Here is a 22,558-nt window from a genome sequence, read left to right on the forward strand (position 1 = left end):
TCCTCGATTATTTTTTAGATTTGATCTGGCCTTTGTAAGTATTGCTAGTCATCGATTATTTTTAATGGTTTGGTTGTTATTTTGTTGTATGCTCATTTGATCTGTTTGGCGGCTTATAAATGCAAAATAAATAAAAATTCCTCTCCAGAATGAAATGAAGGGGGCGGTGTTAAGAAAGAGAGCGTTTCCAAAATAGCACCCCAACTGTGGAATGCAGTCTCACTGGAGATGGAGGTTGGTGCCATCCCTGCCGTCCTTCAGGCGTCAACTACAAATCTTCCTGTTTTGCAATTACTTTGATGGATGTACTGGTCAGGTTTTTAATGGGCTTTTAATTGTTAATCACTGCTGTGATCTTAGTGCCAGACATTCTATTTAACAAGGTATGATGCTACTTTATCTTCTTAGGCTGTTTTAATTGGGTTAATATTTCATTTTTTGATTCTCTTACTATTTATCTCCTCGGTTATTTAATTGTATTTTTAATCTTATTGTTATCATCTTCAGTTTTATTGTGAACTGTAGTGTATTATATTGTTTTAATTGGCTGGACTTGCTGTGAGCTGCCCAGAGAAACTTATGGATAATGGGGTAGCAGACAAGTGAATGGATAAAATACTAATAATAAAATAATAAATAATAATAAAATACTAACAATAATGGCTTCAAGGAACTGCAAAGTGTGCATTTGGTGACGATTTTGCATCGCTCCAATATCTTAGGTTTCGGATAAAGAACTGCAATAGCACAGAGATTAAAAGTCTGAAGTACAAACCTCAGCAGTCAAATCAATCTGAAGGACTGTGGGACATTTTATATATTTTCTCTTGGGAGTGAGGTATTGAAGCTTTGATCCTGTTCTGTTGCCTCTTTCCAAGGTCAGAAGTAGAAAAATAAGAGTGGGGAGTTCAAAGAGCAAGGAGTATACTAGCAAGATACTTGCACCTAGATAGGTAAACAGTCAGTTGAGTAAAATATGTGATATGGGAGGATAGCGGGGCTACAAAAGCTGTGCAAAACTTCTAAATTGGGAGAGTTATGACTATTGAGTGTTTATCCAAAAGATTGAGCACTTATGTCTGTGAAGTAAGATACTCCACCTCGTCTCCCTTGTCAATATTTAGATTTTTTTTTAGAAATAAGTCTTGTTTTCCTCAAAGGCTCACAAGGCAGCTAAAGGAAAAAGCAAAGTATGCAGAAGTTGTGAAAAACGCAAAAAAGCAATAAAAGTCCCACCATGGACCAAATGCCTTCTCAAAAAGGAAACTCAATGGGCAGATTTAAGATGAATAATCATACATATGACCCATGTGCCATGAATTTGCTTGCATTATCTATTTGTAAATCTTTTAGCAATGCCGCTATTGATTTGCAAATGCACACTGACAAAAGATGGCAAACAATCAATTTTGCATCTATGGCCATATGCAGTGCAATGAAGGCAGTGAAGTGCTTAAATTTAGTTGATTCAAAGCATCAAAAAGGCCAGAAACTAATCTGAGGGTTAACCTGAGTTGCAGATATTTTCTGCAGACACTCACGTCATAGCCTGATAGATGGACTCCACTCCGTATCTCATGGCAAACTCATCCACAATCTCCTGGGCCGTTTCATCAAAATACACTTTCCAAGCATCATCACCTTTAGCATCTGGGATTTTTACCACGCCGTTGTTTTGGATGTCCGTCACAAAATGGAAAAGGTTCTAGCACAGCATTTAGACAGAGGGGGGAAGTTTTTAAAACTTTAGGTCACAGCAATGGAGAAAGCTGCTCCAAGAGAAGAGCAGAGAATGTCTACAGCAATGTCACGTGGAGCTTTCTACATAGCTAGACAGATGAACTTCTGCAGAATCAAAGTGCTTGGCAGTTGAGCATCATGTGGCCAGACTTCCTAGTGCCTGGCATGCTGGGATTCCAGTGTTCCAGGCAACTGAGATCAATGCAACCCCCAGGTAAAAGCTCTTCAATGCTGCAACTCCGATCAGGTCAGCTTTATGTGAAGCAAAAGGGGCCATGTGGGAAGAGGGCAAGGGAGAGGAACTGGAAGGACACGCTCCGGCCATGTCACATGCCAAGATGTCCTCAGGCTCTCAAATCCTGGAATGGGCTTATCAATCAAGACAAACAGCCAAGCTCCCCCTCCCCCCATCAATTCTGAACCTAGCTAGGCAGTGCCCAAGGGCAGGAGGGATCCAAGGGAAGCACTTCTCTACCTGTGCAGGTGTTTGGGGCGGGGTTGCACAACAGAGAGCACAACGACTTGCGCCCGCTCACCTCATGGAGGCAGGTGTACTGGACATGATACGGTGCAACTTTCTCCTCTCCTTTGATCTCCACACTGATGTGCAGCCGGATAGCTCCAGAGACGGCTGACTTGTCTGTCCGCTTGTCTGAAAAGGTGCAAGGGCAGAGAAAGGATATGAAGAGCAGCGTAGGTAGTCAATTTTTATTATGCTAGTGGGGAGATGCAGAATTATTTTCGCCACAAAGGGAGCAGAATCTCATGCCTGGGATTTACATCTTCCCTGGTGAGCCCCATAGTGGAAAAACTTTATATTTTCTAGGCAAGGTTTGTCTGCTCAAAAGCTGAAACTGCTTGCAACAAGAAGGACATGGCAGTATGGACATGACCTTGGACAATATCCAGAAAAGCAGGGAAATGTTTCATGAACACACAAAGTGGAAGAGAAAATTACTAGAGAAAACATTGGCATTTAATGGCTTGCGTGATATAAGTCAACTGATTTGTATCGCAATCTGAAAGCTCTTCCCAGATAAGCACATGAAAACGCAACTCCCAAGGCTGGGTTTGCAGAAACAGAAGAAGCAGTGTCTTCTCCTAGGCTTTTGTGCTTCTGTGCCAATTTTGAGACTTTGCTGGAACTATGGCAAGTGGAGAGCCCGGTTTTGCAAGCTGAAGCCCCTCTTGCTCCCCTCTCCCCAGGCTCCAAGACCCCAGGCAATGTAGACCTTTATTGGTACTTCACAGCTAACAAGACGATGCAACTCTAAAAGCCCCCTCTCAGGCTGAATGATAGCCTCTGCTCATGTGCAGAGCGAATGAGCGTGGAACCCAAATTGGACAGTTCCCCCACCCATTCTCTCCCTTCATTCATGCTGCAGGATCCACCCTTGTGGCAGCCAGCCTGCGAGCCTGCAAAGGCCCTCTAACTGGGTAGCTCGCCTCTCCTGACCCCTTGTCACAGGGTTTGGGGATCGGGCAGGGCAATGGCTCCCTTGCTCCTGAGAGGCTTCTCTTGTCTTTTCCAAAACAGGTCTGGCTCTCACAGTTGGCCTCAAAAACTGCGGTAATGGGCACGATGGGCTTCAACGGCTCCTCCCCACCCTGGACCCTCCGGCCCTCCCATTGCCTCTTCCATGGCATCCTCCCCTTCGGAATCTGATGACAGAGGCCCTGAGAAGGCCAGCAAAGAGGGACTCCCTGGCCAAGCACTAATGGAGTAGAAGCTGCAATCTCCCTGGGCCAGTGCATGTGCTGTGGGCTTGGAGCTGAGCCTTTGGGAAGCTACCCATGGGGCTGGAATCTCCCCACAACGCCTCGTGGGCACTGGAGCCAGTCACTGCAGATACAGAGCATCAGCAGTGCCACAGAAGGGCGCTGGCCCTTTAAGAGTTTAGGAAAAAGAGGTGGTGCTTCGGAAGAGTGGGTGGGCCACAGAATCTCGTCTCCTCCACCCTTGTAGGATTAGCTGGAGCTCCCCATGGTCCTGGCATTGGCGCCCTCCATGGTCCTGCGCAGGAGCTCCCCATGGTCCAGGCTTTGGCGCCCTCCATGGTCCTGAGCAGGAGCTCCCCATGGTCCTGGTTTTGGTGCCCTCCATGGTCCTGCGCAGGAGCTCCCCATGGTCCTGACTTTGGCGCCCTCCAGCCTTTTGGCCTTCTCGGAGCCACCCTTCCTCAGAACTCGGCCGTCCAGGGTCCGGCCTTGTTGATACTGCTCGGCCCAGTATGTTTGGCACTTCTTACCAAGGTTGTACCAGACATCCATCTCTCCACTCAGCGTCCGGACTTCGATGATGGTCTGTCCCAGGAAATCATCGGATTCTCTCTTAAAGCGCTGCTTCACCCGGGACTTGATGTCATCATCTTCATCCCATACTCGAACCTTGATCCGATCGGAGGAATTATGGCATTCGCTAAAGGTGGAGGAACGTGGGAAATGGGGTGGAGGAAGGAGACAGCATCATGGATGTTGTTGTTGTTCAGTCGCAAAGTTGTGCCCGACTCTTCATGACCCCATGGACAATACTCCTCTAGGTTCTCCTGTCCTCCACCATCCCCTGGAGTCCAGCTAAGCTCACACCCACCTCCCCAGTGACCGCACCAAGCCACCTCATCCTCTGCTGTCCCCTCCTTCTTTTGCCCTCAATTGTTCCCAGCATCAGGCTCTTTTCCAGGGAGTCCTTCCTTCTCATTAGGTGGCCAAAGCATTTGAGTTTCATCTTCAGTATCTGGCCTTCTAAAGAGCAGACAGGGTTGATCTCCTGCAGTACTGACTGGTTTGATCGCCTTGTGGTCCAAGGGACTCACAGGAGTCTCCTCCAGCACAATTCAAAGGCCTCAATTCTTTGGTGCTCAGCTTTCCCTATGGTCCAACTATCACAGCCATATGTTGTTGTCGTTAGTTGCAAAGTTGTGCCCCACCCGTCATGATCCCACGGTCAACACTCCTCCAGGCCCTCCTGTCCTCCACCATCCCCCAGAGACCAGCCGAGCCCAGAGCCACTGCCTCAGTGACTCCATCCAGCCACCTCATCCTCTGCCGTCCCCTTCTCCTTTTGCCTTCAATCATCATGGACAAGAACTCCTTTGTATTCTAAACCCTGCATAGCAATGACTTAGCGAACCAACAGGACTGGGGGCAGAGTGAGGCCTGCTTGAACTGGCTGCCAGTGGAGAGTATCTTGCCAGTCCAGTTCAAGGCATTACAATTCTTTGGCAAAATTGCCAAACCTGAAGCAAGTCCTTTGGTAGTTTTGCAAGTATTGACTGGATTGGTGATGAATGCCAAGTTTCACATTAAACCTGTGCCACTTTAGTAAAATATAAGATTTTGAGCTTTATAATGTAGCAACTTTTTTTCCTGGTGACTTGTCTTAATTAAGCAATTCTCTTTTAATTAACTGTCCCTACCCACCCTCAAGCCCCTTGAAACCTATGTCCAACTGGGGTCTGCATCCGTTCCAGAATGAGGCTGCAATCCTTACAACCTGCTTTCCTGAGAATTATCCCATTGACCTCAGTAGAACTTACTTCTGAGTAGAAAGAACAGATTGCATGGTCCATTTTAGAAGCTTGTCTAGCTAAGTGGGAGTTCAGGCAGAACAGAACTCAGAATGACACAGAAAAACCAGCCAATGATGACACAAAAGTGGGGGTTTGCTTACCCCTCAAATAGGCCTGTGCAGCATTACTGTAATCCTATCAAGAGAAGCTTCCACATGCACCAAAAGGGTTGTGCGAATGGGTTTTGGAGAGAGTTGGTGATGCGGGGCTAAAAGGGATGTGCGAATGGGTTTTGGAGAGAGTTGGTGATGTGGGACAGGAACAAATGCAGTGCAAACTAAGGAAGAGGCAGATGGTGGAAAAGTTCAACTTACAAGTGGAAGTTTTCCTCCCAGACTGGGTTCAGGTTGCCATAGATAGTTTTCGTTCTCTTTTTGGTCTTCCCAACCTGGACGGTAACATAAGGGTCGCTGGAACCTGTTTTGTCCTTTGCCTGCAAGCCTTGCGCACAAACAACTACCATCCACGTGTACAAATCACGCACGCACACAGGTGCCATTTTGGTACATGGGCGCACACATACATGTACAGAGCCATCAGAGAAAATTCCCACCAGACAGACACGAACAGAGAAAACAAACAGAAACAAGAGTGAGTGACACAGAACAGCTGGGAAGAAAAGCTTTTCTTCTTTTCTTTTCGAGATTGATCCCTCGGGCAAAATGACTGCCAAAATTATGCAGCTCCGTTTGTAGCCTACAAAATTGGGGCGCATGGCAAGCACGGCTGGGAAGATCTTCTTGAAATCACCGCGTATGCCTGACCGGATGGGGCTCACAACCAAGAACCATCGGAGCTCATAACTTCAGTGGCAGACATCATATAACCGCTTCAAGGCACTCACATTAATGGATAAAGCCCTAAATAGCTCAGGGCCTGGATACCTCAGGAACATCTCCCTGTTTGTACTCCTACCCAGACCTTAAGATCATCAACAGAGTTCCTTCTTCAGAAGCCATCATTAACGCAAGCAAGGAAGGTGGCTAAGAAGGGGAAAGGCCTTTTCCGCAGTGATACTCCACCCGTGAAACCAGGGAGCTATGACAAGTGCCGATGCTTTATACATTTTGGTGCCAGCTCAAAACCCTTTTTATTCTCCCATTATTTTAACTGTTGATTAGATACTATGATTTTAAATGGGCTGTTATCAAAATGATGGTTGGTTACTGTGGTTTAATATGTTGGTCTATTATTCCTGGTTGAATAGTCACTTATTCCTCCATTATTTTTGTGATTATTCAGATGTGGATTTTATATGGATGACATTTATTATGTTATTTTAAATAACTGTCCTAAGAATATGTACAAAGGTCTATAAAGCACTTTAAATACATAGTCTGAACTTTAAAGGAGCAATTAAATGAACTAGCACATTTGCAACCTGTGTTTCCTCTGTGCATTTTTCCCACCTGAAAAGTACCTTCCTCCCATTCTATTCTGGAGGTTGGGCAGATTCTGTCTTCTGTTATGTACCTGTGATGCTGATCTTGGCTGACCATTTTGAGGTGCCGTCCAGGACGCTCTGCTTTACTGCCTTCATTTGCTGCGTGTGAGTTGTCTTGGAGACAGCAAAAATCTCCTGGATTAGCTCAAAGATCTCAGGTTTATTACGCTCCCGGATCTTCATGCGGTCTTTCAGCACCATGATGATATTCTGCGTACGGTCTTCAGCTCCGTGCTTGGAGCTCTTCTCTGCAGCTCCTATGTACCAAGAGAAGCACAGGTGTAAAACTCTGAATGCGGACAGACGCTTGTGCATAAAGCGTTAGTTATTTTTACACTGATTTCATTGCATGCATTCAGAAACCCTGTTTGGCTGTGATTACGTTTTCTCAGAGCTGAGGAGAGAGGATAGTGCTAACAACAACAATAAATGCATAAAATATTTTCAACAGACCGACAAACTTCAGGTGGTCCACTTTACCCCTCTCCCACCCCCTTTCCTGTTTCTCTATTTTATTTGTTAAGTTTATATCCCACCTTTTTTCTTACAAAGAACTCAGAGTGGGTTTTGTCATTCTCCACCTGTTGCTGTCCATCTTATCCCCACCACAACAACCCTGTGAGGTAGGCTGGGCTGAGAGTCTGCGGCTGGCCCGAAGTCACCAAGTGGACTCCATGGCTGAGCAGGAATTAGAACCTGGATCACCCGAGTCCCAGTCCCACGCTCTTAACCCCCGTGCCTCACTTGCTTTCAGTAGCATTCCTCAATGAATAAATTCTACCTTTAATCCCATAGCTGTTGCAAACATCCATTTCCCCAACTGCCTGAACTTGAAGAAGACTCCAAAGCTAAAAGTACTCACAAGGGATCTTGATGAATTCAGTGAGGTTTAGCACACAGAGATTACTCAAAAGCAAGCCTCACTGCAGAGCGAGCAACCTTTATGGACCACGCACCCTAACCTTCTGCTCAGTGCGGGTTTGGCCATGAGGAATGGAGTGCCCAGTGTCCATTTAAAGACCTCCAGTGCAAACTCTAGCGACAGATTTTATCTTCCTGGGCTCCAACATCACCACAGACGGGGACTGGAGCCAAGAAATTAAAAGGCGCTTGCTCCTGGGGAGGAGAGCTATGGCAAATCTAGACAGCATACTAAAAAGCGGAGACATCATCCTGCCAACGAAAGTGCGTATAGTCAAGGCTATGGGCTTCCCAGTTGCAAGGTGTGGCTGTGAAAGCTGGACCATAAGGAAGGCTGAGCGCCAAAGGATTGAGGCCTTTGGATTGTGGTGCTGGAGGAGACTCCTGCAAGCCCCTCGGACTGTAAGGAGATCAAACCGGTCAGTCCTAGAGGAGATCAACCCTGACTGCTCTCTAGAAGGCCAGATCCTGAAGCTGAAGCTCAGATGCTTTGGCCACCCCATGAGAAGGAAGGACTCCCTGGAGAAGAGCCTGATGCTGGGAACAATAGATGGCAAAAGAAGGAGGGGACGGCAGAGGATGAGGTGGCTGGATGGAGTCACTGGGGCAGTTGGTGTGAGCTTAGGTGGACTCCGGGGATGGTGGAGGACAGAAAGGCCTGGAGGAATGTTGTCCATGGGGTCGCAATGGGTGGGACACAACTTTGTGACTAAACAAGTGCAAACTCGCTACCTCCCAAGGCCATCTATTGTTAGGCAGCTTTGCCCAGTGTTTACCCAAAATCTGCTTCTTTCCCATTTTGCTCTGTTGTCCGCAGGCCTGCCTTCTGGAGCAACAGAGAATAACTCTGCCCTTTTACTGGAGTGGCAGCCTTTCAGATATTTGACAACTGCCACCCTGTCTCCCCCGAATCTTCCCTTCCCCCAGCTAAGCATGCCCAGAATTTTTCAAGCATTCCTCCAAGGAACTGGCCTCCAGACCTCTGACTATCCTGGATGCTCTTGTCTGAATATACCTCAGCGTGTCAGAGTCATCCTTAAATGTGGCAGATGCACTGAAGGTGTTTATGGTTCCAAAGGATATCTAGATGGGTTGGGTCAGGTTATCTGAAGGACTGCCTTGTCCCATATGGGCCTACTCAGACCCCAAGGCCATCTTTGGGGTCCTTCTCTGGGAGCCCCTTCCAAAGGAAGTAAGGAGGGTGGCTCCCAGGAGGAGGGTCTTTTTGGTTGTGGCACCCCAGTTTTGGAATGAACTCCCCATAGAAGTGTGTCCGGTGCTTACTCTGCATTCTTTTGGGCACCAGGTGAAAACCATTTCATTTTCCCACTATTTTAACAGTTGGCTTTTACACTTTAGCATTTTATTCTGTACCACTACTATAACTCTGTGCTGATCTGGCTGCAATTGCCTCAGACAGTGAGATGGGAATTGCAGTCCAACAACATCTGAAGGTCAACAGGTTTCAACCCCTGAATTATGGGTTGTATATGCATTTTAACAAACGTGACGTTTTAGGACATTCTCTCATATGTAAAGACGCGGTTTCCTGCACTGGTTCCCCGTTCTTAAAATAATTCTGACCAAACAAGTTGGGTGCTCACTTTGCAGGCAGTCGGCGTTGAGGAGGTCTTGGCACTTCTCGTGGCACTTCACACCACACTCGGTGCATCGCATTCCTTGGCGCGCAATGCCCCACAGCAGGCCTTCACACTCGTAGCAGTAGGTGGGTGTGGTGGCTGTCCACACCTCAAAGTTGTGGGGTGTTGTGCAAGAAATGGGGTAGATTAAGGCTTGGAGGGTCTTCTTGTAAACATGGTTTTTCTGAGGGGAGAGAAGAAAGAACATGGATGTCGAAACAAGGGAAGCTCCTCGAGGGCATGTTAGACTTTTCTCATCAAGCCCAGCATTGCTTAGTCTCTGCTGAGACACCGACTGCCTTTGACTCTCCCTGGCATCCAGTGGCAGCCATTCTATCAGGTCACTGGAAATGCTCCCATCCCAGCTGGTCAAGTGCCTGAACTTTCTTCTCCTCCCCAACTATCTTCCCTTGTATATGTCCTGTTTTTAGACTGAGCATCTCACTCTTGGTAACTGCAAAACATCATTACTGGTATCTTTGTGAGCGAAGCAGTAGTGGGAAATGTTTTCTATCAATACACAAACAAATAATTCAATAAATTATATGGTAGGCAGAAGCTGAAGCAGAAAGAGATCTTTCCTGTTGACTAATCCTTTCCTGTTGATTCAGCTAGGGACCTTCTCTGTTTCTTTGTCATCCCTCTCAAAGCAAGGCAGTGAGCACAATATATAAATTGTAAATTTATAAATTTAGAGTCAGAGCAGCGAAGGGCCACAAGGTTGGTGGCCGGTTTGCAGGGGATGCCGTAGGAGGCGAGACTGAGAGAACTGGGTCTCTTCAGCCTGGAGGAGAGGAGACTCAGAGGGGTCCTGTTGGAGACATACAGGTGTGTGAGGGGGTGTCACACAGAGGTGGGCAGGGACCTGTTCTCCCCTGCAGAGGAAGGCAGGACGCGCTCCAACGGAGCCAAGCTCAAGGAACCAAGGTTCAATTTGGATGCCAGGAAGCACTTCCTGACAGTCAGGACCCCGAGGGTGTGGAATGGGCTTCCCTGAGAGGGGGTTGAGGCCCCATCGGTGAGGGTGTTAAAGGATAGGCTGGAAACGCACATGGTGGGCATGTTGTGAGTGGAGCCAGGGGTCAGACTAGATAACTCAAGAGGTCCCTTCTGACTCACTCTGTTTTATGTTTCTACACATGAAAAGCTGGTTTAGACCAAGTTGGCCCAATGTTCTCCTAAGCGCAATATGGTCCCCTGGCCAGAATGGAGCTTCCCAGCCAGATTGTCACTTGTCCTGCCCCCACCCAATCTGCTCTGTGAACGCAGCCAGTGGGGACAGCTTGGGATGCTTTTTGGTGGCGTCATTCCCAGCCCGAGGACCTGAACACACATTTCATTTGGGCTTCTTAGCCGTCCCCCTGTGGTGCAAAAGGGCCCAAAGGCTGCCACGGAGAGTATCTGAGGGAATTCAACCAGCCTCAGTAGCTCCTTCTCTCATCCCAATCCAGTTTCCTCCTGGCCATGAAAGTGCAATTATGGAAGAACTAACAAAGAAGAAGGAATGAGAGAGAGAGAGAGAGAGAGAGAGAGGGAGGGAGGGAGGGAGGGAGGGAGAGAGAGAGAGAGAGAGAGAGACCGACCCACTGGGGAACTTACTAGCTCTTCGTTGTTTAAAGTGCTTGATGCAAGCGCAGACGTAATACCAGCTTTCCTGGACTGGACCAAAGACTGTTGGAAGGAAACACAACAGATAATCAAAGCTGCCAACCATTAAGAAAGAACAAAAAGCAACAAAAGGTAAAGGAGAGTTTTAACCTCTAATTCAATGTAGCCCTAGAAAAAAGCGGCTGAAAATCCTTCAGTGCACGTGTTTTAAAAATCCAGCGCAGGAGCAAGAAAATACCTAAACATGGTGTTTTCATGGGCAGGACATCCCATGGGACGCCGTAAGTCGGGGACAACTTGCCAGCGTATAATGACAAACAAGCTTTTTAAAAATCCTTAGTGCTCATGTTTCTTGCAAAAGTTTTATATAGTTGTTTTCATCCAGACCCAGAACCTCTGAATTACATACTTGGTAGGTGTGCACAACTTGGCACGAAACAATGGCGTGCCGCATGGATTCCACATTTCAGCACAGTTTCTCAGGTTGTCCAAACCTGCATCGTGGTTTCCATGGTCCTTCTGTGCAGATGCCACAGACTCACTGACACAAGCGCGGCTGCAGGAGCCGCTCCAGCTATCCCGTGAGGGACTGAATTTCAGGTGCTGTGACTGATGGGGTGTGTGCCAACCATGGGAGGGCCAAGTGAGGAAGGAGAAACTACACTAGTGTAGAAACAATTAGGTCATCTGACAATCACAGCCAGACAAAATATGTGACCCATGGAAACCATCCTGGGTTGTTTGAGATGTAAACCCAGCCAGTTAGAAAGTTTGTGTAGGGTGAGAAGAGTTGAATTTCTAGGGGGCTCACCCCATGGGGATTGTGAAGGTTAATCAACCTACATATCTTCATGGGGCCATGCAGTGATGTGTTTCAAGTGTAAATATGCTACTCTTATACTCCAGGGGAGAATTTTTGGAATACTGGCAAACTTTTCTGAACATTGGCTAATTAATAGTCTGTAAAAATGGAGTTTGCCTGCGACTGTTTTTTTAAAATTTAATTTTCATTCTTATTTATTTTAAGTACTTCCTGACAGTTAGGAACCTGAGGGTGTGGAATGGGTTTCCACGGGAGGGGGTTGAGGCCCCATCAGTGAGGGTGTTCAAGGATTGGCTAGACATGCACATGGTGGGCATGTCGTGAGCAGAGCTGGCTGGAGCCGGGGGTCAGACTAGATGGCCCAGGAGTCCCTTCTGACTCGCTCTGTTTCTATGTTTCTATTTTTTATTGTTATTTATTTATATTATTTTTGGGAGAAGTGTTTGAGAGCCTCGCTTGTGGTGTAAAATGGGGAGTAAATAAAAAGCCAATACTCACCATAGCCTGTAAGGATGGGATGAACAAAAATGATCGAGAGGAGAAGAAAAGAAAAATGGTTAATATGACTGGAAAAAGCAGAATATCTTCTAGACAGACCCCATGATAAAAGGGCACAACTCGTTCCTCTAAGTCAGGAGAATCTGGGTCTTCCAGATGTTGTTGGGCTCTAAGTCCATCAGCTTCAGCCAGCGTGGCTCATGGGAATGATGGGAGTTGGGGTCCAGCAACATCTGGAGCTTGTTCCCCCATTAATTAAACTGATTAATTCCTGAATGGGTTGGACAGAATATTATGAACTTAAGCTGCTTCCCTGCCATGTTTTGATCCACACATCAGTTCTTCAAACCAAACATCACTGATTTGCAATCAGAAGGATTGCTATGGACTCACAGATACCCCCTAGATAGAGCAACAACAACATCACTGGACACTCTGCCCAAGGGATGTAACCACCCCCCCCCCACTCCCAAGTTTGGTACCCACACATAAGGCAGAGATGCCAGCACCCACCTCCACACCCCCAGTAAGCCAGTCAAGGCATGCAGCATCAGCGCTAGAGGGAAGAGACAGGCTAAAAGGCAGACAGACAACAGAAGAGGAATAACGCATCTTCTGCAAGCAGGGAGCGTGACGGGGCGAGCTTGGGCGGAAAGTGCCAGGCCTCCAACAGACGAAGGAACACCAGAATTTTCAGCAGTTGCAACATCTGGCTGGTCAGGATTCCCAGTTCAAAGACTCTGGGAGCTGCTTTGCATCCCTGCCTTTCTGGCTGTCTAAAACATGTGCAGAAATGCCTCCTCCAGGGCTCTCAAACCACATTGATAGCCCCTAGACACCCACATATGGCCCTTGGATAAGAACGCAGTTCTTCCTGCCAGACAAACCTTGTGGGATTCTACGGCAAGGTTTCGAGGTGGCTGGATGGAAGGGACGCAGTGGATGTGGTTTCCCTGGATTTCAGCAAGGCCTTTGACAAAGTGCCCCATGATATCCTGGCTGAGAAACTGAGGAGTTTTGGGATAGACCAAAGCACTGTCCGATGGATTAGGGCATGGCTGACTGACCAAAAGCAGAGGGTAACCATTGGCGGGGAATCATCGGGATGGCGGCCAGTGACAAGCGGGGTCCCCCAGGGCTCTGTCAGGATGGCGTTCAATGTGGAGAAGAGCAAGGTCTTGCACTTGGGGCATAGGAATGGGTGCCATAAGTACAGGTTAGGGGACAAGTGGCTGGAGAGCAGCACTTGTGAAAGGGACCTTGGGGTGCTGGTCGACTGCAGGCTGAACATGAGCCAGCCGTGTGATGCGGTGGCCAAGAGGGCGAACGCCACCCTTGGTTGCATAGCCAGAAGTGTGGCTTCTCGATCGAGAGAGGTATTACTGCCACTCTACACAACTCTGCCGTGCCCGCAACTGAAGTATTGTATTCAGTTTTGGGCCCCTCGTTACAGGAAGGATATAGCCAGGTTAGAGTCAGTGCAGCGAAGGGCCACAAGGTTGGTGGCCAGTTCGCAGGGAAAGCCATATGAGGCCAGACTGAGGGAACTGGGTCTCTTCAGCCTGGAGAAGAGGAGACTCCGAGGGGATTTGTTGGAGACATACAGGTATGTGAGGGGGTGTCACACGGAGGTGTGTAGAGACCTGTTCTCCCCTGCAGAGGAGGACAGGACGTGCTCCAACGGAGCAAAGCTCAGGGAACCAAGGTTCAATTTGGATGCAGTTAGGACCCCGAGGGTGTGGAATGGGCTTCCATGGGAGGTGGATGAGGCCCTATCGGTGAGGGTGTTGAAGGGTAGGCTGGACATGCACATGGTGGGCATGTCGTAAGCTGAGCTGGCTGGAGTTGGGTCAGACTAGATGGCCCGGGAGCTCCTTCTGACTTGCTCTGTTTCTATTTTTCAGATGCTCCAAGAGCTCTCCAACACAAACTTCTGTGCAATTCCCCAGGTTTCCTTGATATTTTACCCTGGTTTCCTCAAACCACAGATGCTTTTGGAAGTGTTGCTTAGACTCTCTCTAAACTAGAATTTTTAGTGCCTGCACCAAACTACAAGGAGCAGGTCTCCTTGATCTAGGATGAATCAAGGAGCACTGAATCCCTTCACTCTGGTGTGCCAGTGTGGAAATCTTAGCACACATCCAGAAGGCTACAGCTCCCAAGAGTCCGTGTTAGTACTTGCTTATCCTGACCATTGCTTCAAATCAAGGGGCTTCTAGGTCCTTGAAGGTCTCAGGAGAAATATTAGTATGATTCTTAGAGAAGAAGGTTTTCTTGAGAACGCACACCTTGCAAGTTAACACCTATCTATACATCTAAGGGCTTTTTGCCATTGTTTGCAGACCACTTGGGAGGGGTTTTAATAATAATTTTAATTTAATAAAGCATTTTTATCCCGTCTTTCACTAAATGTCTCAAGACAGCTTACAGAGGGTTGCATCCTATTTATTTATTTAGAAAATTTCTATGCCGCCCCATTTGCCAAAGCCTCGGGGTGGCTCACAACATAAATCAATTAAAATAATATAAATTAACAATATAAAATAAAATATTTTGGCTTTGTGCTGCTCAGAAATTAACGACACACAGCCAAAGACAGCCCAGCTTCCTTCAACTGGCCCTGGGAACTGTAGTCTGAAGGAAAGGAATGGAAAGGACCATTCTCGGTAGGATGCTTAGACCTCCTCCTTCACTGGATTATAGTAAATTCCAGGCAGTTGACATGCTACTCAAGACTATGGGACTTGAAGTCCAGCACCTCTAGAGGGCATGGGACCGGGGAAGGCTGCTTGAAGATGATTCCCAGAATCTCTTCAAGATCTCCTGAAGATACCACCACCAGCCTCTTGTGGCAGATTCATGGAACAACTTCTGGACTGACTTAACCTAGGCTGGCCAGGCAAGATGGTAACACACCTTCCCATTTCTGTGGAATTCATCTGGAGCAACCAGTTCTAGCTAAGCCTGGCAAGCTGTGTGTTTCTGGCCCTGCTTTTCAGTCCATCTTCAGGGTTGCCCTCCAAGTCTGAGTGTCCGTAGCTCCAACGCCCGATTCTCAGCCCTGACTGGCTCCAGACTGTCATCCTAAACTTAGTCCTGAGGCAGGCCTGCCCTAGCCTTGCTAAGAGAGAAATGTTGGGGCCCAAAGTGGCATCCTTCTGCATTGAAAGGATGTGTTTGCTAATTAACTCTCAGCCCTCAGCAAAACCAGTGCACAGGGGACAGGTGTTCCATAAGGAAATCACGGAAGGAAAGGGGAAAGATGCATACTGCCAACTCTAGCCACTGAAGGGTGCACCTCACGGAACAAAGAAGGGGTTTCTCTTAGGAAGAAGCAAGGCTCAGGAGTGTTAAAAGAAGAACAACTGCAGCACAGGGACACCGAAGGATGCTTCCCACTGGGCAGGCACTACGGTGTCTTTCAAAGCAACAGCACCCTAGGAGGATGACGTACTGGTCCCCAAACTTCTGGAGAGCTTCCCGGGCAGCCAGAGGCCTCTGCCCCTGAAGCAGCCTTCTCCAAGCAGGTGACCTCCAGATGCATTGCACTCTGAGCGTTGCGCTCCAACACATTTGAAGGTACCAAAGGGAGGGCGGGTGTATCCTCTCATTCCTCACCATTTCTTCCCCCTTTTTCCTTTCCAGAAGGTCCAGGTGAGCAGCTTGTGAAATTCAGTCCATTGGAAGAAGGTTTTGCAGGGCTTTTTCTGGGAGAGCTGTTTGCCAGCGGGGTGTGAAGAGTCTATCTGGGGCTGGTCATCCACCAGATTCCCTGGCTCAGCTCCCAGGACTCTGGTCTGCCCAAAGATTGGCCAAATCTGACACACCAGAAAAGCAGCTCCCCTATTCTGTGCCACCAGAGGTTCCATGTGCATCCACAGCCTTTCCTCTTGGCTGAACTCCCTCCGCAAGACCAGGTTGAGCACAAAAGGAAAGGCTTTGGGTCCTTGGAGGCATGATTTGGAAAGGGTTTGTCCCAACCCTTCTTGAACTATGTGCTGATAGGTTTCTCCTCACCATGGCAAGGTGCAAGGAAAAGCTAAAGAGGGTATGATATTTACAAAGCTGCAATTCATCTTGGTTGGTTGGTTCGTTCTTTCTTGGGATGTCTGTCAAGGCGGCATCCCAGTTGTATCCTTGAACAGAATACGTATAAAGACACATTGACTATCTGCACTCTGCCAGCTGAACTTGCCTGTGTGCCAATTGATTCTGTCCAATCACCCAGAGCTGTTTGGGAAAAAGGCAGTCACGTTTGCATAACTGGACACTGCTCTTTCGGCACAATCCGGTTCAGAATTGCACCTTGCGGTACCACTGGGTATTTTGATTTCTAGAATTATTGTTCTTCTTGAGCTTCGATAGCTTAGCTGGCACAGTGCAGGACTGTAGAGTATTACCAAAGTCATCCTTAGGTTGCTGGTCTGATTCTGGCTTGAAGATCAGGTGCTTTACCTGTCTGCATAGCTAACATGGAGTGAGCTTGTCATGTTTCCTTTGCTAAGCTGGAAAGGTGCCGGACAACACCTGGATGGGGGACCTCATGTGGAAGTGCAGCAGGGGCCCCACAGTTGCCTTCCAGCCCTACTACCCTGTTTCCCCGAAAATAAGACCTAACCGGAAAATCAGCCCTAGCATGATTTTTCAGGATACTCATAATATAAGCCCTACCCAAAAAATAAGCCTCAGTTCAGATTGTCAGTCAGTATGTCTGTTGCAACACACGATGGATGGACAGAATTCTAAAACAATAATATATTATTAAATATAAATAAATAATATTATTTATGGACATTAATAATTAAAATAAATGATAGTATAAATTATAATTAAGTATTTGTAAATACCCAAGTGGGCCCCTTTGGAGGAGAGGTAAATGCCTATGCAAACAGAAGAACTCGAGACTCATTGCCGAATGACCAATCCGAATACAGACATGAGCATGAATAACGGGCACACTTGATAACGAACGGGCGTGTTTCATAATTCAATACGTCGTGTGTTGCAGCAGATGTACTTAATGCACTCGTGTGTTGCCACTCCTGTCTCACAAGTCTTCAATTAACACCTGATTTAATGGTAGATTTAAAGGGAATAATATTTCGACCCCCAGACAAGAGGAGTGCAAAAAGAAAGAGCGATTCCATTGAGTACAAGAAAGGAATCATGGAGGGCTCTTGGGGCAAGAATCTTATGGCTTTTGTAAGAAAAAATAAGACATCGCCTGAAAATAATGTGTCTTTTGGAGCAAAAATTAATATAAGACCCGGTCTTATGTTCGGGGAAACCCGGTATTGCTATCCTACAGTTCTAAATTTGGCACACCAATCAGATCTGGCCTGTGGAATGGGGGTCACAGGGCACCGGCCCCATAGGGTGCTGTCCCTTTAACCTCGTTCTCACCAGATCACTGATGACCAACGGAAGAGATTTACGTCCTGGTTTAATGTCAGGCGTGCTGTCAATGCAGTGCAGAAACTTGACCGCCGCTCCCCTAGGGGATCCCGCAGCCCCGACCGCACAGAGAGAAGGAGAGAGAAGACAATACAAGACGACAGAAGAGAGAAACAGAGCGAGATGGATTAGCAAAGCGAAGCAGAGGCGATTCAACGAGTGCCGCCTGGAGCTGGGTAAACGGGCGGCAGGGACTTGGCCGTTTCTCGCCTTGGCATCGGGGCGAATTGGGGGGGGGGGTTAGGAAATTCCCAACTGCTTACTTGGAAAAATGACAACAGTCTATACCGCTGTGATGGACGTTGCTGGATTTAATGGCAATTAGAGCATTTGTCCACATCAGAACAGGACTTGAGATCTGGTGTAATGTAGTATTCATTTCATTTTTATTCTTATGCTTATTACTATTATTGCTATAATAATTATTATTCCTATTGCCATATTTATTTCAGGAAACACATGTATCCAGCCATGTGCTTGATACTTCATTGCTGTCATGCTTATTATTCCATTGCGTCATAAACTGCCTTTCTCCTGCTCGCGAGGAGCCCAAGATCCCTTGCGTGGTTCTCCACCACTCAGTTTTTATCCTCCTCACAACAGCCCGGTGAGGTAGGTGAAGCGGAGAATCACTGATTGGCCCAAAGTTGTCCAGTGGGCTTCATGGCCAAGAGGGACCTCCCAGGTCCCCAGTCCCAAACTCTCACCACTGCACCACACTGCTCTCCAATGCATTTTCTTTTTTATGTATTTATTTCATTTTTATACCTCCTAATGCCAAGATGCCAGGAATTACTTTCTTTTCTTCTTCACTGTACTTTCATACAGGGGCAAAGGCTTCTCTGTTTAATTCATGTAAATAGTTAGCCACCAGGTTAAAGTATTTTAAGATTTTGAGGGTTCAAATGCTTCAGGGCATTATTTGCAACTGGAACCAGGCTCCTGGGATTGGCACCAGATTTGGGGCATCCTAAAAATGCAGCAGATGGTCAGTTACAGAAATTCTACCTTTACTACCAGGAAGAAGAGCAAATGCCAACCACATGTGGAGTTTCAGGTGCATGGAAAACTGGGCATCCTGTGTGCTTTTCACAAGGTGTACCTGGGAAGGGACCTTCTTCTGCTTGGCCTCAGGTAGCTAAACATCTTCGGAGGGGGGCATTTGTACAGCTACACTGGGGAGCCAGTTGGTCTCCAACTCCCATCATCCCTGTCAGCTGGAGCTGATGGGAGCCGTAGATCAGCAACACCCCAAAGTCACCCTGTTGCAGAAAAACACTAGAAACTGAGAGGGGCACAAGAAAATCCATTCCATGAACTCTCCATTTTTCTTTCTCCTGCTGGGATAATTCAGAGTGTCAAGTCCTGGCCAGGCAAGGCTTGGGGCCCTTTACTTTTAAAAATTATGAATAAATATACCTCCTTGGATCCAAGAAGCCCCTTCAGTATGTAGAGCCCAGTAAGTTTAACTTGCAAGGAAAGATGAAGGCAGGAGGAGGAGGAGGACATTAGGAGACCTAATGGCGGACAGAATGAATCCCTAATGGAAGCCACAGTCTTGAGCTTACAAGAACCGAGCATTTTGGATACACATATTTTGTGGTGGAGGCAGCATCAGGCCACCCAAATTCAGGGTGAGAAAGAATGAAGATGGCGGATAGATTCGGATGCAGATAGGTTGCTTTGGCTGGAGAGGCAGATGAACAGATTTTCAAAGTGCCAAGTTGAATAATTGCTTACCTAGGACTATTTCAAGCAGAAACTTAAGCTTGTCTACATGCGTCTTACCTCCACGTGGGTTTGCACTGGGTTGCAGTATTAGCATAGTTTTGGTGGTATAAGCATTTGCACCAAAGCATATTTTTTGGTCTGTGCTTTCAGTCACTAAGTTACACTAGATCTCAAGATGCAAAACACTGAGGCAATATGTCCCATTACTTATATTTCAGTTTCTGATTCACATTCTGGTTGTTGAAAAGTAACTGATTCAGCTCTAGCCATGGGGAGTTGGGGAGGAAGGAGTGTGGCCAGATAAAAGAGGGAAGCAAGTCTCTCCCTCTTGTCCCGTTCACCCAGCTCCAGAGGGACACGCGCTGGAATTCCTGTGGCTCCAGAGCAGATAAAATCAGCAGCTGCCAGCAAGAAAGAGAGAAAAGTTGTCAAGAGAAACCTCACCAAATCGCTAACTAGGGGGATGGGTTTCCTTTTGCGAATATCGGGCATGCTATCAATTATGATCAACCCGCCACCAGGCCTGGAAAAAAAGACAAAAACAGTCAGATAGCATACAAGGAAGAAGAAAAGGGGGAGCTGGGAAAGGGAGGCGAACGAAGGAGAGAGGGCTGGGGTAGGAGAAGGTGGAGGAAGACCCATGCGGAACAGGATCCGACGCTGCAGGGGAACTGGTGGAAATACGGCCAGTGGACTGAAGGTTGGCACACTTGCTGGAAATAATGGAATTGTGTCAGCAAAGCTCAAAAGGAGATTTGCCAGGAGAATTTCTCTGCCACTAGGAGAGTCGATTTGAGCACGTAACACACCCGGAAGACCTACTTTGCAACAGTGTTTGGTCTTGCGAACACGAGTCCGGCAGTGTGGACCACCAGCCCTGGCTCCAGAAGAAGGTGGCAAAGTTTGGGCATTGGTAAGGGACCCCCCCAAGTCCACCACTGCCCTATCAACCCCCCACCCCCAATTCTCCCACTGCATAGCAGGGGCCAAACAGAGGGCTTAGTATCTTTCCATATTTCCTGAAGCTGTCGGGCATTGCAATGGATAAGGACTGGAAAAAGGGGGTTAGAAGTAAAAGCTGGAAAGACATTTGGTCTCTGAGTGTCTATACCAGAGGAGAAAGCCACGTATCTGCTGTTGATACCAAAATCAAAATCTTTGGTTGCTTGCTGCCTCTGTCAACCTGTTGCCTTCTAGATATGCTGGAGTAAAATTCTCATCATGGGAGCAGCAGTCCAACACACCTGAAAGGCAGCAGCTGCGGGAAGGCTGACGCCGGAAATCACATCTTGGATAAACCTTAAGCAAGTGTAAACTCATCACAAATTCAACAGTGGGAGACTTCATCACACCTGGGTGGATCACAAACAACCTTCAATCGGGGTACACAATTCCTAGCAATTGAAGGGTTTCCCACTGTGGTTTTGCTCCATCTTTGAGGATTCTAACTGAAGACGTGTGAGTCAGACAAATCCAAACTCACCACAATTCTCCAAATTGCAGCTTGACACTTGTCCTCACTCAAATCTGTATCCAGTGGCAAGATTTGTTGCTCTTTTGCAGGGAAACCTGTGAGTGTTTCTCCCAAAGGTGTTCATCCATCACACGCCATTTCATTCATTCATTCATTCATTCATTCATTCATTCATTCATTCATTCATTCATTCATTCATACAGTCAGTCAGTCAGTCAGTCAGTCAGTCAGTCAGTCAGTCAGTCAGTCAGTCACCCAGGGAGCTGGGCCTTTTCAGCCTGAAGAAGAGGAGACTCCGAGGGGATCTGTTGGCGACATACAGGTATGTGAGGGGGTGTCATGCAGAGGTGGGAAGAGACCTGTTCTCCCTGGAAGAGGAAGGCAGGATGTGCTCCAACAGAGCAAAGCTCAATTAGGGCCCCGAGGGTGTGGAATGGGCTTCCACGGGAGGTCGTTGAGGCCCCCTCGGTGCGGGTGTTCAAGGACAGGCTGGACATGCACATGGTGGGCATGTCGTGAGTGAAGCCGGCTGGAGCCGGGGGTCAGACTAGATGGCCCGGGAGACCCCTTCTGACTCGCTCTATGTTCTATGTTTCTATGTTTCATTCATTCATTCATTCAACTAAATTAATCTGCAATTAAATTAGTCCCATGAACTCTTTAAGTGGATTTTGGAAATGTACAGAGTCTCATCCCATGATTGAAGTATGTTTGCATCTCTTTCTGAAAAATACTTATTTTGAAACATACATATATTTAAAATTATGTTAAAATATTTTTTTTTAATTAAAAATGTGTGTGTGGTCAAACGGCAGGCATGGTTTTGACTTGGACGTGGTCTGTGCTGGGCCCCCTGGGAAACATTCTGATCAAGAATGAATGAAGAATTGTTGATCCTACGTTGCATTACTCACCCGCCTTTAAACCACAGAGATTTGGATTCTCCATCACCATCACCCCGAGCCTGCAAGAAAGGAAAGCCTGAAGTTAGCAAGGCCTCCACAGAGAGCTTGATCCAGAAATGCCACCCAAGCCTCATAAAAATGAGTGATTCACTATTTTCCTTTTCTTCTAGCTGTACCATATATGAATCATGTCTCAAATTATTCTAGGGCTGCACTGAACAGCTGCTTAAGGATGAAAGCAACACAAATGGGGGTACATTTGTACCTGGCAGAATTAGAAGGGTCATTCTGGTAATTATCTTGGAGAAGGAAGTATGTACGGTACATCTGAGCTGTTGTGAAAACCAAACTCTAACCTGGAAAATCCTCATTCTCTACCAAGTTTCCCCTGCTTAAGAGACATGCAGGGAAAGGATGTTATCATATTTATTTATTTTATTTTATTTATTTAACACTTTTGTAGACCGTCCCATTACCGAAGTCTTGGGACAGTTTAACAATACAAAATGTTAAAAAAGCAACAACACAGCATCCTAAAATTTAGCTAAATAATGAAACCCCAATTAAAACAATCAGGTCTTAAAATATTGGGAAAATAAAAAGGTTTTATGTATTTGCATATTAAATTTATATCCTGTTTTTTTTTCTTTTTTAAAGAACTCAAGGTAGCTTAGATCATTCTCCTTCTCCTGCTCTCCATCTTATCCCCACACCAACAGCCCTGTGAGGTAGGCTGGGATGAGTCTGAACT

General features: G+C 46.9%; 1 protein-coding gene across 2 annotated transcripts in view; it reads right to left on the reverse strand.

Moving 5' to 3' along the window:
• LOC123035332 (protein unc-13 homolog A) overlaps positions 1 to 22,558 on the reverse strand; it is a 151,091-nt gene that overhangs the window by 55,440 nt on the left and 73,093 nt on the right. Inside the window, exons 13-22 of one of the 2 annotated variants that reach the window (XM_044453377.1) lie at positions 21,817 to 21,866; positions 19,873 to 19,951; positions 12,244 to 12,249; positions 10,914 to 10,985; positions 9,279 to 9,498; positions 6,783 to 7,010; positions 5,624 to 5,765; positions 3,990 to 4,159; positions 2,277 to 2,392; positions 1,542 to 1,705 (exon numbers count right to left, since the gene is read on the reverse strand). In XM_044453377.1, coding sequence (XP_044309312.1) covers positions 1,542 to 1,705; positions 2,277 to 2,392; positions 3,990 to 4,159; positions 5,624 to 5,765; positions 6,783 to 7,010; positions 9,279 to 9,498; positions 10,914 to 10,985; positions 12,244 to 12,249; positions 19,873 to 19,951; positions 21,817 to 21,866 — 1,247 coding nt within the window. Of the gene's footprint in view, positions 1 to 1,541; positions 1,706 to 2,276; positions 2,393 to 3,989; positions 4,160 to 5,623; positions 5,766 to 6,782; positions 7,011 to 9,278; positions 9,499 to 10,913; positions 10,986 to 12,243; positions 12,250 to 19,872; positions 19,952 to 21,816; positions 22,003 to 22,558 lie in introns of those variants that run through there. The other variant, XM_044453376.1, reaches the window with a different exon arrangement.

This window comes from Varanus komodoensis, unplaced genomic scaffold (assembly GCF_004798865.1).
Source record: "Varanus komodoensis strain SLA01 unplaced genomic scaffold, ASM479886v1 scaffold79, whole genome shotgun sequence".
Lineage (NCBI taxonomy): Eukaryota > Metazoa > Chordata > Lepidosauria > Squamata > Varanidae > Varanus > Varanus komodoensis.